General features: G+C 31.5%; 2 protein-coding genes across 3 annotated transcripts; one reads left to right on the forward strand and one right to left on the reverse strand.

Annotated features, from left to right (window-relative positions):
* Nucleotides 1-316: 316 nt before the first annotated feature.
* On the reverse strand, nt 317-5949 carry LOC129919658 (sideroflexin-2). 2 transcript variants are annotated; one of them, XM_056000618.1, is made up of 6 exons: nt 5903-5949; nt 5427-5565; nt 5083-5351; nt 1438-1683; nt 1075-1367; nt 317-1016 (listed from the first exon to the last, which is right to left on the reverse strand). In XM_056000618.1, the coding sequence occupies exons 2-6, from the start codon at nt 5437-5439 to the stop codon at nt 857-859; spliced, it is 981 nt and encodes a 326-aa protein (XP_055856593.1). In that variant the 5' UTR covers nt 5440-5565; nt 5903-5949; the 3' UTR covers nt 317-856. The 2 variants fall into 2 exon arrangements, with proteins under 2 accessions (XP_055856593.1, XP_055856592.1); XM_056000617.1 differs by lacking the exon at nt 5903-5949 and having other exon boundaries at nt 5427-5664.
* Nucleotides 5950-9357: 3408 nt separating this feature from the next.
* LOC129919400 (UDP-glycosyltransferase UGT4) lies at nt 9358-15856 on the forward strand. Its single transcript, XM_056000260.1, has 5 exons — nt 9358-10092; nt 13280-13474; nt 13532-13748; nt 14739-14973; nt 15035-15856. The coding sequence occupies exons 1-5, from the start codon at nt 9581-9583 to the stop codon at nt 15616-15618; spliced, it is 1743 nt and encodes a 580-aa protein (XP_055856235.1). The 5' UTR covers nt 9358-9580; the 3' UTR covers nt 15619-15856.
* Nucleotides 15857-16438: the final 582 nt, after the last annotated feature.

A 16438-nucleotide genomic window follows, 5' to 3' on the forward strand; every position in this document is an offset into this window, starting at 1 on the left:
TTTTGCTGTTTTTTAGGCATTGCTATCTGTACCCGCAGCTTACATGTATTACAAAAACAACACGCAGTTATCGATAAAAATAGAAGTAGAATTTAGCTTCGGATAGAGTTTTGAGGAAGTATATCCTTTATCTTAATGTTTGTTAAATAATGATATTTGTGTTAAATATTGATCCTTGTGGGCAGCTTTGCAAAAAAAAAAAAAAAAACAACTTATTGTTGATAACTCAATAGAAAATCGTTAGCTCCAACAAAATAAAAACGATAATTTTTTTTATTGTCGAAGTAAACTGAATGTTTTATTTTTATTGGATTCGAATTCTTGTGGCTTAATTTTAATAAACACATTTTGTTTTTTGCTAAACTTAAAAACCTAAATGAGAATATACAAACAAATTAAAATACCATACTATAAGCATATTGTCTAAGTAAATTACATATACATTATTTTTTAACGACACACAAAATAAAAACAGCCAACACCTTTTTTAACTTTTGCATATTTTCTAACAACTTTTAACATGCAAAATACTGAAATTAAGATCACTTGTATTGGATAGATAAATACATATTACGTGTATTATAATATTCTTAGGAACAAAGAACACTAGGAGAAAGGAAAACAAATCGAAAAATCACAAAAGAACACAAGTTTTTTTTCTTAAAACTAAAACAATTTAAAATGCGTGACTGTGTCTTTTTGTTTCTAATATGTAAATGCAAACGCGATTAATTTTTTTTTGTTTAACAACTAAATATTTTACAAACTTCTACTTTGCATCCTATGAGTTTAAATGAGGATAAGTTTCAATATATTGTCAGCGTGTACTTATAAATATATTTAATATAAGTTTAGTTTACAATCCTTTGTTGAAGTAAACTTTTTCTGGAACATTTTCTTTAGTATTTTTAACCATTTCCGCGTATAGTTCTGGTTCTAGACGTTTTACTGTCGATGTTTTAATGCTACACATTTGTGGGAATAGAGCGCAAGCTGTTGGAACCATGAAGATTAGGCTAAAAGAAATATTTTAGTTTAGTTGTGGATCTCTTAAAATTTATTAAAAATACTTACAAACAACCAACCATGGCAGTTTGGAATGGTGCATGCATAAATGTCATTTTCTTAAATGCTGGGAATTTTTCAAGTTTCTCCATGATCACTGGTAGGACCAACATTCCTGGTGCAGCCATGCAAATTCGGGAGAAGATCACCTGGGAAATTCCTTTTACAGCTGCGACACGACTCTTGCCGATAACATTTCCATTCTCGTCTTGTACATCAACTCCTTGGAGAATTTCATTTTGTCTCATGAATGGGATGTTAACACAATTGGCAGCAGCGACGGCAGCAAATGGAACGTAACGCTATTAATTTAAAAAAGAAACAAAAATGACTTAGAAAATTTCAGAGAAAAGGCAATTGACATTAGTTTACTTGAAAAATTGGTGGAGCCCTCTTTGTCCAATAATTTTTGCATCCAATGGCAGCGATAAGGGCACTCGTAGTGGCAGAAACATAAGCGACTCCAAGTTGAGTAACAGTTGTAGTGGAATTTGCATTACGATTTGTATAATTGACAACAGCATTGAATGACTGATTGACGAATTGCCAAAACACTACCGCTGGCACTGTGCGGTAGAATTGCAACATCGCTCCAGTAATCAGCATTCCTCCGGGAACCTGAAAGAATAAAATAAATTTAAATATTTTTAACGATTAAAAAAAAGGAAGTATGTAATTTGTCCTAGTAAAGACTTAATTGAATTTATGGTTTTGTATGCTGTTACATTTACAACTGCCTATTGCACTTCTTGTGATATTTTTGTAAATTTTAAACATTTATGTGACTTTTTTTTTTGCAAGTTCCATAAATATATGAAGTCTAGTTCAAAAGTCATTAAACCTTGGAATGAATGCTTATACATACGAGTAAAATTTATATTCCCCGGGCGGCTTTTTTGACGATTTATATTGTTTTTTTTTGGCACCAAAAGATTTAATTATAGAATTTACTAATTAATGTGTATACTTAAATCTTTCCTAGTGCGGGTTTTATGCGGCTATGGTCGAGTTAGTTCGAATAAGAAAATGGTAATAAAGTATTTATTTATTCAATCAAGCTAATATTCTAGCGTCAATAATTTATGAATTATTGACATGAAATCTATAAAATATCATTAAGCCAGCATTTGTTATTTGGCCGTGTGTGAATTGGGTTAAATATTTAACCTCTGTTAAATTTTTGACACTATTGATGTGAATAAACAAATTTTTAGCTGCAAAAAAATTAACCTGCTCTTTAGCTGTGTGAGGTGGGATAAATTTTAGACATGGCTAAATAATTTGTTTAAGCTGCAAAACAAAAGAATTAATGGTGTTAAAAACTTTTATAAATCTTTACAATATACAAACTTCCAACACGCGTTGTTCTGTGAATTTTATTTTTGATTCTCATGCATTTCCAATATCAAAGAATATTATTTTTCCCTACTCATAATTTTTTATTTCTTTCTCAATTTCCATTCTTTATTTTCAGTTTTTGATTATTTATTAAAACAAATTGCTAATCCTTCTGTGAAAAATTCAACCGGATTCAATTAAATTTTTGACAACTGAAAATTTGTTTATTCACCTCAATATTTAACAGAGGTTAAATATTTAACCCAATTCACACTCAGCCTAAGTTGTGGTTTAAGTTTTATAAATTAATCATATTAGTTTTACAATAAAAACAAAACATAGATAAGAACGTCTACTCTCAAGAGTAGGTAAGTCAATTAGATTTAGTCTACTATTATGAGATGGTAGTTTTAAAGGGTCCTACCATTCAAATGTCAGAGCAAATTTAAAAAATCTTTTTTGAATCTGTTTAATTGTCATCTTATGGCAAGAACAATAAAAAAAAGCAATTGGAATTGACAGATAATTTGAACATTTTTTTAAGGATATTATAAAGATTTTAAATTATTCTACATAAAACCTCAAATGACAGTTTATGCAGAGGAGAAAAAAGAGTCACATATGTGCAACACAAATAAAATTAAGTGAAGTTCCACTAAGTCACCCTAACTTATTCATTTTATTCATTTTTTTGGACTCGGAGTTCAGTTCGCACTATTTGTTTTACGGCTATACAAGGGCATCGAAAATTACACATTTTTCGCTTGGAAATGACTCTGTGGGAAACTGCTAATGAAAACTTTAAGTTTAGCACGGATCTTCAATCAGCAATGCCTTAAATTGAATGTCTGGAACTCCTTCATGCAGACAGTCGTCAACATTGAAATCATAGTTTTTGAAGTACGCAACCAATCACAATTCTTGCAAATGACCACAAAATAAGTCATTTTCAGACAAAAAAAATAGTGTTACCAAATGTTTACGTTCATGTCGGTTTATAAATGTCGACAAGCTCTTATTTACAAACAGCGAGAATTTAGTTGCGCATTTATTAAACATTCATTTATATTCGCACCATTTAAAGATAAGAGCAAATACGTGCAACACAGCAACTCATATTAAATAATTGGCCAAATTATTTTTTAATAGTCCTGTATTAATAAGAAAACCCATTGACCGTATAGTTTGTTGCTTACAAATCTTCAAATTAAAGCCTGTTATTCAAATCCAAGTGAAATTCAATATTCATAGAAAATCGTTTACGTGATTTTTTGAACTTTACATTCCACCTCCTCTTAATCAAATCAAAGTTATTTAATTAACAAATACCGAATTGTTTTCCTTCAAATTACATCCTCAGAAACAGGTGTTATAGAATGTGCTAAGTTTTTGTTTTTATTGCATAAGTCGTAAGTATTGGATAAGAAAATAAAATGCATAGAAAGTGTTCGCTTTACAAAGTCTAAAAAGACACAATAAGTTTCTATTTCTAATAAAACAAAAAAAAAACAATCTTTAGAATTTCTGTAACGCATTGTATTCAAGACAAAATAAAATATTTACTTCTTGAGTGCCTTTTGAGAGTGTTGAAAAACACAGAAACCGTGTCGATCGACTATTGCATTGCATACCAAGCTGTCTGCTTTTAATATGTAGGTACAATTGTAAGTAGCTACTTCAACTGACACTGAATTCTTAAGTGCTTTATTATTTATTCAAGTTAACTATATTATCATAAAGAGGGTGGAACTGTTTCTTTAATTTATCAATCTAGAAATAAAAAGTTTTGTTATTCATTTCAAATAAAATAACTGAAAGACTCTATTAATCAAATTAAGTGACAAAAATCTTCTCCACATGAATCTAATAATTATTAGAAGCTTGCCAAAATAATAAAATCGACTGTGCAAACCACTGTGCAACAACATCATCAACCATTCCTATATTTAAATTTATTTTTGTATTTAAATAAAGACTTTGCCCTCTCCCAATCAATGAAACAGAAACAGACTCACACGATGAATGTAAATAAAAAAAAAATACAAAAAAAAACAAGTAAACAGTCAACAGAAAATACTTTTTCTAAGAATCAAAAAAAATCTAAATATAACTTCACGACAACGACAAGCAACAAACAACAGATGAAAAGAAGGCAAATAGTTTACGTTGCGTTGGCACGTGAGTTCAAGTCATGTCACATTCTATTAGTTCCTTCCTAAGGCCAGAGCCGTTCCTATCCCTTAGCAAGCTCAGAAATCGCGCCTTTTCTCATCCAAATATTTAAATAAACATTTTTTTCCTGCGAAAATTTCAAAAATACGCCGGTAAATCAGGACTAATCTATATGAAATATCGAGAAATGATATCTTCTTAGTTTAAAATCATATTTTTTTTTTAAAGTTTTGTATCAGCTTGGTTCTCCGATCATTGTTTCATACATAACAAAATTATCAAATAAATAAATGTATAAAAATGAATGAATTGTGGACCAAGTGTTTTCGTCACTACCACCGTATTTTTTGACTCCAAACCTCTTATACAAAATTTGGAACAAAATTAACAAATAAAACTGAAAGAGGACCCGGTAATTCGTCATTACCAACGTATTTTTTGACTCCAAGTCAAAAGAGAAGGCATCAAAGCCAAGAGAGATTTCTTAAACTCTACAAGCAATTATACCTGAAAACTCATTCGACCACAGAAATTCTGCAATTCGCCGGTATCCGGATGAAAAGCTGAAGTGTACAGCTTCATTGCGTACTTTACTTCATCCTTGGACGTTCCAGCTGGCTCTTGTCCCAGCCGATATTTCTCGACAAGTGTTTTAGCTTCCAGCAGACGTTCACTCGAAACAACAACAGTTCGAGGATCTGTCATCCATGCGAAATGCCTGAAACGTCCAACAAATGTGTTGGTATCGAACAGAGGCTTGTCAACATTAATTCGATCTGAAATAAAAGACAACAAATTATATCACCTTATTTTTCCAAAGGTTCCTGATTTTTTGTTTTTATGTAACTCACCGATTTGTGTCATTTTTCTGTTTGTAAAAATGCAATTGATTTAGTTCCAAGTTACGTAATTTTCTTTGCTAGTTATTATGCACCACTTTGGGGCTGTCAAGGGGAGGTCTTGGATAATTCTGAATAACAAAAACAGGTGCTGTAATAAAAAAAAGATAATTGTTTACTTTGTATTGACAAACGATCACAAACAAGATTTTCTTTAAAAATAAATTCAATTAAATTGTGATTTTGGACGTGTGCCAAAGGAAAGATAGAAAGTGATTGAACTAGTGACACCTTTTTTCCAATTAGAAAAAAAAATCAGAGACAAAGTAGAAGGAAATCCGCAAAACCACTTGAGTTGTTAGTTTTTTTTTTTTTAGATTAAACAATTTGAATGGGGGCTTGTTTTTATCGAGGTAAAAATAAAATCAATTTGATAATCGGAAGAGATTGAGCAGGGAGAGGGTAAATTAAATAAATTTTTTTCTTACAATTTTTTACTACGAATACGAATGGTGCAGCAGGAACAGACGGAGATACACCACAAATGATACACAGAGGAAAAATAATCCAAACCGGCGGAATTTTGACAGTTGTTTTTTGATTATGTGATCATTCACAGGAGAAATTATTTTTTGAGGTAGTTCACAATGGAATATTTATAGAAATAATCGCATGGGAGTTTTTTTATAGGGTGTCACAAAGACAAGAAGATTTTTATCGTTTTCCCATTTATAAATTTCGGAATTTGTTTATTTATTTTTTTAAGCCCAGTACGCTGCTAATGTGAAACGAAATTTTCCATACAAAATTTCGTTAACGAAATCATAAACGAAAAATTTCGGTTTTGCTTTTCGTTTTTCAGTACGCAGCTCTAGCGAAAAATTGGAGATTTTTCATTAATTTTTGTCACTTAAGGCTTAACTACATACACCACTTTTTGAAAAAGTACAAAAGTGAAAATATTTTTTTTCTGGCTAGCGCAATTGTTTTGTGAAAAAGAGTATACAAATTGTTTTTTAGACCAAAAAATAAGCTTTCTGCATCATTAGTTTTAATTTTCCAGCCCGAAAAACTACACAAAAATGCATTTGAAAATTTTCACTTTTGTACTTTTTCACTTTTTGAGCCAATGTAGTTATACCTTTACTTTTTACTGTCCTGTGCATTTTTCTTGATTCCAAGAGCAGTGTTGACGGTTTTTTCCACTTTTAATTCATTTAGTGCCAGTTGTACAAACATGGATCAGCCTTGGTTCAGGAATTTAACCCGCCGATTTCGGCGGATTAGCTGCGGGTCAACTTCAGTTTAGGCATGAATGTGGCTTTTTCTACATATATGAACCTTAAACCAGTGCTAAACTTCAACCTTGCTACCGATTTCAGAAGATAAAAGTTGCTGATCCACGGATTAAATATTTGCACAACTGGTCCTAAGGGCCAGTTGTACAAACATGGTTCAGCCTCGGATCAGGACTTTAATTCACCAATTTCGGCGGATTAGCAGTGGATAAACTTTGGTTCAAGGATGGATTTAGCTATTTTAACCTATATGGACCTAGAATCAGTGCTAAAAATCAATTTTACCACTGAATTCAGAAGATTAAAGTTGCTGAACCACGGATTAAGTATTTGTACAACTGGCCTTTATTTCTTGCTTTAAGCCATAACTACAATGACCAAAAAGTGAAAAAGTGGGAAATTTACAAAAGTAAATTTTTTTTATTTCTTTCTAGCGCTATTTGTTTTTTGAAAAAACTACAAAAAATTGTTTTTTAAACGAAAAAATAAGCTTTCTGCATCATTATTTTTAATTTTGTAAAAAAAACTGTCACAACATGATTTTGAAAATGTTCACTTTTTGACTTTTTGCAAAAAGTGGCCGTTGTAGTTATGCCTTTAAGCTCGGTACGCTGCTGATGTGAAACGAAATTCTCCATACAAAATTTCGTGAAATCTTGAACGAAATTAAATTTGTTTTGTTTTTGCTTTTAAACTTATTTTCTGATGTTTTTTTCTTGAATTTTTTGATTTGTTCTTTTATTTTTTTTACTTTGTTATTAGCTGTGTTTTTTTGTTTATCTATATAGATTTTGTGCAAAAAAACGACATCGAGATTTTTGAAATCCATGCAAACATTTGGCACCACTGTACATATACTTTGGCAGCTGTCTGTCCAAAATGTTGCTTTTGTTTTTTTTTTTATTTTAACTACGAAGTGGGAAGGCCATTACATCCATGTTGGATGCAAACAAAAATTTTCATATGGCCATGGCATCCATGTTGGATTCAAAAAATTTTTTTTTCACGAAAAACCAAAAATTATCTGTATATTCTTAGCTACATTTTAAGACCATGACCATTAACATTAGTTGCGTCGTTCTTGTGTTATAAGCGTTTGAAGGTAGCCATATTGAATTTTTTTCGATTTTTTAAAAATCAAATGTGAAAACTTTTTTATTTTTATTTCTAATTTTTCGAGAAAACTTTGGTAATTTTATATACATATCTGTTCAACAATCTTATCAGGATCAATTTAAGACTTTTATCTGAAGAGTGCATTGCGTATATCCCGAGATATTAACATTTCAATGCAACCATGTCAAACAAATTTTTGATTATTTTTTTCTATCAGAGTTTTTTTCAAACCTCGTTTTCTCCGCTTTTTTTTTTTGTTAATATTAGTCGTTTTTTATTATCACTTGATCCATATAGATCATTAATTAAAATGTATTACAACAACTACATGAGATCTTGCTTTTCATCAGGATCACGAATCGTGATCTTGCTTTTCATCAGGATCACGAATCGTGATCTTGCAAGATCTCATGTAGTTGTTGTAATACATTTTAATTAATGATCTATATGGATCAAGTGATAATAAAAAACGGCTATTTTCAGATATTTTTGTATGAACACAACAAATAAAGTACCTTGGCACTACTGTTTTTATCGAGAGAAAGTAAAATCTGGATAATTATCTGGATTTTTGAAAAATCTATTCAGATAAAGTTTTTGTTGTTTTTAACACGTAAATTGTTTTGATTTCAAAAATCTCGATGTCGTTTTTTTGCACAAAATCTATATAGATAAACAAAAAAACACACCTAATACCTGATGGTATTTTTTCGTTAACATGTTTGCTGTTGACTTTAGAGACTTCAAAATTTTTCGTTTCACTTCAGCTGCGTACTAGGCTTAATTAACTTTGACCCCAGAAGCCTGGTACGCTGCTCGCGCTAAATTTTAGCCGAGATAAAATTCCCATACAAGTTATCGATAACTTGTATGGGATCCATTTTATCTCGGCTAAAAATTTTCGATAATTTGTATGGGAGCTAAAATTTAGCGCGAGCAGGGTACCAGGCTAGAACGTTTACCTTGGTGCCTGGCTACACGGTGATTTTTCAATCGCCTAAGCAGTGAGTTTGTAGGCAAGAAGGATGAGGAGTGAAGGGGGAAGATGCTCACGAAGGGAATTGAATTTTCTGAGGGTAGTACAGTTCCATATTGCTTAATTGTTCCTGTTTTTGACGTTTGTTCCTAGAAAATGTAAGAGTGGAACGTGATTGGGCACAACAGTGTGTAGCCACCGCATGTAATTTTTCAATCGATTGAAAAATCACTGTGTAGCCAGGCACTTGGGAGTGTTCTAATGTCTGCTTCTACACGAAAACGTAGACGCACAAGATGCACATAAGAAAAAGGGAGAGAGAATGATCGATTTCTGCTTTGCTCTTATGTGCATCTTGTGCCGGTACGTCTTCGTGTAGAAGTCGTCTATGTCAAAAACACACGCTTTTTATATATTAGAACTTATCCCAAGTTTAAATGAATCACCCTTTTGAAAAAACTCTCATGCAACAATCTACTATCTTTACCATCTGTCATTTTGCATGTCATATCATCTGTCTATCTGTCAACCGACCGTCAAATTTGCCAAAAAAAAAAAATAAAACTTTTATGTTTTCCTTTTTAAAAAGTTTATTGCATTTTTCGTCATCGTTTCTAACTTAATTTTTAAATTTATACAATTTAATTTAAATAAAATTAAAAAAGTATTCTCTCTCTCTCCACACAAAATTCCATTAAATTGGGTTTTCTATTAAAAATGTTTTCCATCTCCTAAAAAGAGAGAACTCAAAAACATTAAAAAAAAAACCTATCGAAATGCCTTTATTTTCGCCATGCAAAATCTCATCATTCCTCTCCTTGATTTTTGCAATCATCCTAAACATCGCCAACATCACTCCACCCAGCACTTATGCAGCTAACATTTTAGCCGTCTTTCCAAGTGTTTGGAAATCCCATTATCTTTATGGTCGGGCAATCTTACAAGAGTTAGTACAAACACAACAACACAATGTAACACTCATAAGTGCCTTTAGAACGAATGTGATCCGGGAAGTCACACAAAATACCACCGAACTACCTCAAGACTCGCGACTCACTGAAATTCAAATAAATGGCTTAGAACAGAATTGGCTTGAAATGGGTTTGAGCACTCAAGTCGATAGTATGAATGAAAAGTCAATTATGGAAAGGTTTACAAGATTGGTCTATGCTGGAGCATCGGCTGCTGATTTGGTATTGGCTAGCAAGGAGGTGAAGAATCTTTTGATGAGCAATGTCACATTCGATTTGTTTATTGTTGATATATTCTTAAGCGATGCTTTGTTGGGGTAAGTTTAGAAATTATTATTTGGAACAAATATTTTTATGAATCTATAAATCATTTGAAAGTCTTAAAACTGGTTTAATATTGAATTTAAGTATATTTAAAAAATAAAAGAAATAAAATTTGACCAAAATATAGGGCATCCCGAGCTTATGGTGATTTAAAGGTGTATTCTGAACTGAAAACTAAGTTAATTCACTATTCCAAAGAATTGTATATAAATTTTATCCCTCCCATAGTAGTTCTGAACAGGTGTTCTTCCACGCTGGCAAAACCACTGCGTAAGCTTTTTCATCTGTCCTATTCTACAGGTCTCTTTCCGAGTAGATGAAAAACAGCATTATTCCAGCCTGTCCCTAAAAAAGGTGAATCTTCATCACCATCCAACTTTCGTCCGATTGCTCTTATGTCCCTTCTTTCCAAGGTCATGGGAACGCTGTATAATTTCCAGCTAAAGAAATATCTTTAAGAACGGAAGCTTCTTAATGACCAGCAGTATGGCTTTCGTAGCAATAGTACCACTGGTGACTTGATGGCTTATCTCACCGATCAGTGGAACGAATCTTTACATCGTTTTGAAGAAAGTTAGATTATTGGGTTTAATATTTGAACGGCATTTGATAGAGTTTGGCATCAAGCTCTATTATCGAAAATACTTGCATTAGGTATTAATGAATCTCTTCTTCTTTGGATTACAAATTACCTTTCGAATCGTTCCAATTCAAGTCGTATTGGATGGATTCAAGTCTGAAACCCAGGGCTCCGTTTTGTCTCCGATTCTCTTCCTTATTTTCATTAATGATCTGCTTTCTTTCTGAAACTTCTAATCCACTGAATTGTTTCGCTGACGATAGTACCCTCAGCTGTTCATATTCGTTTGAGGATTCACACCCTTGTCCTTTGGGTGTGAAACTTGAGCGGAAAAATTTGATAAACTCATTAAATTAAAATCTGCGAAATGCTCACGTTTCCTCCGGAGATTTAAGCAATATTCCATGTATGTATCAATGTATCTATTAAATTCTCAATATTTCCTATATTTTGTGTGAAAATTTAACACCAGTTCACAAAAAACCGTCTAAAAATAAAATTACCAATTAGAATCCTATTCCAAAACATTCTGTCATGCCAAAAATTTTCGAATCCATTATCTGTAAAGCCTTGTCTTTTCTTTTTACTGTAGATCCATTATCTGTGACAATCAGCATGGATTCATTCAAAATAAATGAACTGTAACTAATTTGTTACACTTTCCCACGTTTTGCCTTGATGCCTATGAGGATCATAAGCATTTTTAAAGCATCAGCTTGCCAACAACAGAAGAATTTCACATGAAAATGACGGAAAAACAAGCAAATTGAAAATATGATGAGTCTAATAGTGACGATCACAATATCCCCTCGTGAGTGCTAAAATAAGTTAACATTTAGGCAAGCTTCGTTACACACTATTCGATTAAAAAAACTTGAGTGAAAATGCATCTTTTCTTTACTTTTGGAACCACAAATCGCAGGTAACATGAGTTACCAAAATAATGTAACGTGAGTTACCTAAATATTTTAAAATTTTTCCTCGAAATATTGAAAAAATGTTTGGTTTTGTCACTCATATTAAAAGCTTGTAATTTTGTTTGTATGAAATCTTCATTGAAAACAAATTAAGATTCTTAATTTCACATAAAACCTTCATACTGTCGGACTCTTAAAATTCGTGTCCGATTTTTGTAACGTGAGTTACCATCACACTTTTATTTTTCCCAAGCAAATGTCAAAAATAAAGACAATTTTTTTAGTTAATTATGAAAGTAATAGTTATGGATAGTAATTTCGTATCAATTTACATTAAAATTAAAAAAAATAAAAATTATTTATGTGTTAGAAATTTTTGTGAATGTAACGTGAGTTACCATGGAATTGCCCTTATGTGTTCACCGATAATTTAGCATGATTTTCATGTTATTTGAACTAAAATCATGTTTTTTTTTATCCAAGAGAAAAATCTTTACAATGTGTTTGTTAACCAACAACCTTTTTCACTTGGTGAACTGTTATTTTTAATAAGTAACTGAATACAAGAAGTATTTATATGAAATTAATCTTAAATGCGTACAAATTATAAACTTATTTATGTTTTCAAAGGCGTGTTTTTTCTATTAGTCAGTAGCTACTCATTTTTGATTTTATATAATATGTTGAACAAATCTCCAATGGATTAAATATCCCTCTTTTCTGACCTCGGACTTATTCTTGATCAAATACTGCGTCTTGCTCCACTTCAAGTATTTTTTCAAACAACAAATATCGAACTCAGATTATTATCTGGTAAACTTTCGATTTTATTTCCTAAAATTTCAATAAATTCAATATGGATATGTCTTAATTTTAACATAAATGTAACTGGTATTTTCTTGAATAAAAACTTGGAGAAACAATTTTCTTGAATTAAACCTAATCTTGAAATATTCTTGAATTATCAATAATCTAGAAATTAATATAGAAAAAGAAAATCAAGGTTAAAATATAATATGTACAGGAATTTAACTAAATGTACCTTCGAATACGAGATCAATTTGCAAAAAGAACAATTACAAAAAATGAGCGATTAATTTTAGTTAGGTTATGTTTAATCATATGTATACTTAAACGTAGGTACTCTTCTTATTAAAAATAGACGAAAGTATTTTGCCAATTATAGCAAATTACATGATAAAGATTTGATAACTTGCCACTTTATTGCTAAGCTATAGTACTATGGAGGTTTTTAGGAGGATGACACTGACTTTCATTGATCACTACAATTTTATAGTAATAAAAGAAAATAGGATTTTAGGATTCATTGGACGATTTGCTCGTTAGTTCCAGGATTTAAAATTAATAAATGGGTCAATAACATCTCCATCAGTTTTGGATCGTCTAAATTTCAGCTACTGTCAAGCTAATTTACGTAGACAAATAATTTTATTTCCAATATTTAGGAGCACAAATTATGGTAAAAATAGTTACTTAAATCAACTGATTTCAGTCTTCAACAGTTACTAATTTATAATAATTTCAAGCAAAGTTTCTTTAATGCACAATTTTAAAATACATATTAAGTAATATTGTATTTAACGATTTTAGTATATAAATTTAATGTTAAGATGTTACATTAGTATTAAAATTAAATAAATAAATTAATTAATGCTTTTACAGGTTATCACAATTCTACAAAGTTCCAATTGTTGTTGTTAGTCCAACTGGACCGAATACCTGGATCAATGAAATGACTGGGAATTCACAAAATTCCGCCCTCGATCCGAGTAATTTCCTTCCGTATTTGGAGCAAATGAGTCTCTACGAGAGGATTATAAACACATTAATGGCTGTTTTTGAAAAATTAACTTATAAGTAAGTGAAATGGGAGAAGGTTTTGGGAGATTAGTAAGATTGTTTCTTTTGTTTCAGTTTCTTTCATATGATATCACATCAAGCTGTTTATGAAAAACACTTTGAAGCTTTGGCTGTGGAACGTAATGAAGTTCTGCCACATCACAGAGACTTGACTCATAACATTAGTCTTGTTCTATTAAACTCACATCCAGTTGTGCAATATCCAAGGTCATTTTTGCCCAATGTTATTGAAGTTGGAGGTATTCATTTGAGAGATGAAAAATTACCAGAAGTAAGTTGAAAAATTTATTGGAATAAGAACAGCATCAGCATTTTGTATTAAAAACGATTCCTTTAACTCAACAAGATAATTTATAGTTCCAAATCGATTCATTGAAGGTAACTACATTAAATCTATCAAAGACCAAGACCACCCACCATTTAGTAGGTGAGAAAGCACGCTTATCCAATTAGCGGTGATTTACTTCACTCACTGTGGTGTTTCAAACCTTATTATAACCAAATTGTTTGCAAAATGGTCTAATAGAGAGTTTCAGAGTTTTTGTTCTTAGCCATTAATTTAATTAATTTCTAGTAAATGGAAAAAAGAATAAAAAAATTAACGAAAAAAGTTAAATAGTTTTTCGCTAGCAAGATGAAAATTAAGACTTATGCCGACCCAAATGGAACCAGAGACTAAGAAGCTTGACTGTTCACTTTTCCAATTTGCAGTTGGATAAAAGCTTCCGAATCGATACTTGAATCAATTTCTAATGAAAAGAGTCCCAACAAAAAATTTGTATTAATTTTAATTACTCAAACTCTTCAAGTTGCTGTGATCTTCAAAACAAAAATCAAAAAAATCAAGTAATTTGGTTCTTACTTATATCACCGTTCATCAACTTTTGACTAATGAAGTGGTGATGGGGAAAATCTGCACAAAACTCGTTCTGAAAAACCTCTCGCAAAACCAATACCTTTCGCTAATAAAAAGGTTACTTTAGCCTTTATAATAGTCTGGTTAGGTTAGAATCAAATCAAATCAAATCAAATTGACTACCTCTTCCCTAGATTAAAAAATCACCTCAAAAGAATTCACTTAGGGGCAGTCGAAAATATTCAAACGACTGTTACCAACCAGTTGAATGTCAGTTCCAAAACTTTTTTCTAAAACATACATTTTCTTCATAGCATTAACTTAACTTTTGTTCAAATTCGTACATCTGAAATGCTGCAATATTCTATAATCTAAATAAATATAATAAATTTAAATCATTTCCAGCACCTCTTACAATTCATTGAAGATTCTGAAGACGGAGTTATATACGTTAGCTTTGGAGCTGATATAAAAATCTCTGAATTTTCCGAACAAAAACTGGACATCCTATTCCATGTTCTAGAAACTCTTAAAGAATCTATGCGGGTTCTTTTGAAATGGGAGGATACTTTAGAAAAGCATGATCTACGAACAAAAAACATTTTCACTAGCGAATGGTTTCCACAACAAGCGGTTTTAGGTAAGTAATTTCATTCTAAGACTTTTCGCCTTTTGTTTACTCAACCCTTTTTATATTTCAGCTCATCCAAAAGTCAAATTATTTATATCGTCCGCTGGCCTAATGAGCGTGATCGAAACAATTCACTACAAAACACCCATATTAGCCATTCCAATTCTACCCGAACAACAAGTCAATGCAAAACGACTTGAAAATCGTGGTTGTGGTATCAGTTTGCCATATGAAGATCTCAATTATGATTCCCTCCTCGATGCCATTGATAATGCTCTATCAAATAAATCTCTTTCAACGAACATAGCTGCTGTTGGAAAACTACTCAATGAAAACATTCAAGATCCCATGTCAAAAGCATTATATTACATCGACATGGTCTTGAAAACCTCAGGAGCAAATCATCTCAAATCAAATTCCAACAATTATGGTTTCTTTAAAACCGAATTAGTTGATGTACTTTTGATTATTCTTGCCGGCTTGTGTGTTATTATCGCAGTGCCATTTTTAGTTATATGTGCGATCTTAAGAAGATCCGATTACACCAGATCAGAGACATTATCGTCAATGGTTAGACAAAGAAGAGGAACATCATCTGAAGTAAATAGTCCGCGAAAGGATAGTGTACCAAGATCAAGTAGTTGCGAAAAATAGATAGAAAATAGAAAAAAACAATCAAAGTCAAGTGTACTTATACAAAATATTTTGTTGTTTTATCCAATTTTTTTGTTTTAAGTAGTAGTTGTAATTTTTTTTCGTGTTTTGTGTTTTTAAAATTAAGTACAACGGAATGTGTTTTTTTGTTTGTTTTTCGGTGGGTCTTCATGAGGGGATGACAAAATTGTGATATATTACGAATATATATTGGAAAAGAAACAATTCAAATATTTAATAGTTTCTTTTATTTTACTAAGGACTTCTTTTTTTTCAGCCTAAAAATATGCAACAATCAAGACATCGTTTTCAATTAATTGGCTTTAAATAATAGATATCTCTTCTCAAGATTCAAAAAGAGACATCAAAGTTGCATTTCAAAAATATGCAAATATGTAAGAACGGGTAAGTTTCTTGATTTGTCCATCCACACATCCTTTGTAAACCACAACAGGTCTCTATAGTATCTATCGATGATCACAAACAATAGCTACCAATCAGAAACACCCTTCGACCATATAATAACTTTGTTGCAAACATAAATCATATTATTACAAGAGCAACCAACAACCAACTAACCACCTCCCTCATTTTCATAATTATATTGCTTCCAAATTGAGTCAAAGGAACACAACTCTCTAAACTTAATTTTGTGTATCCTATGCATATGCAACGTGTGTTTCCCTTCAAAACATACATTATTATCAATCTGTTTATGGACAAGAGGTGAAATAGAAATCACATCAACTCGCCACGCCGCCCGTTGCCGCACCAAAATCCAAAATTAGACTGCTCTCTTGCGCCTGAAATGTACTAATTT

This window comes from Episyrphus balteatus, chromosome 4 (assembly GCF_945859705.1).
Source record: "Episyrphus balteatus chromosome 4, idEpiBalt1.1, whole genome shotgun sequence".
Classification (NCBI taxonomy): domain Eukaryota; kingdom Metazoa; phylum Arthropoda; class Insecta; order Diptera; family Syrphidae; genus Episyrphus; species Episyrphus balteatus.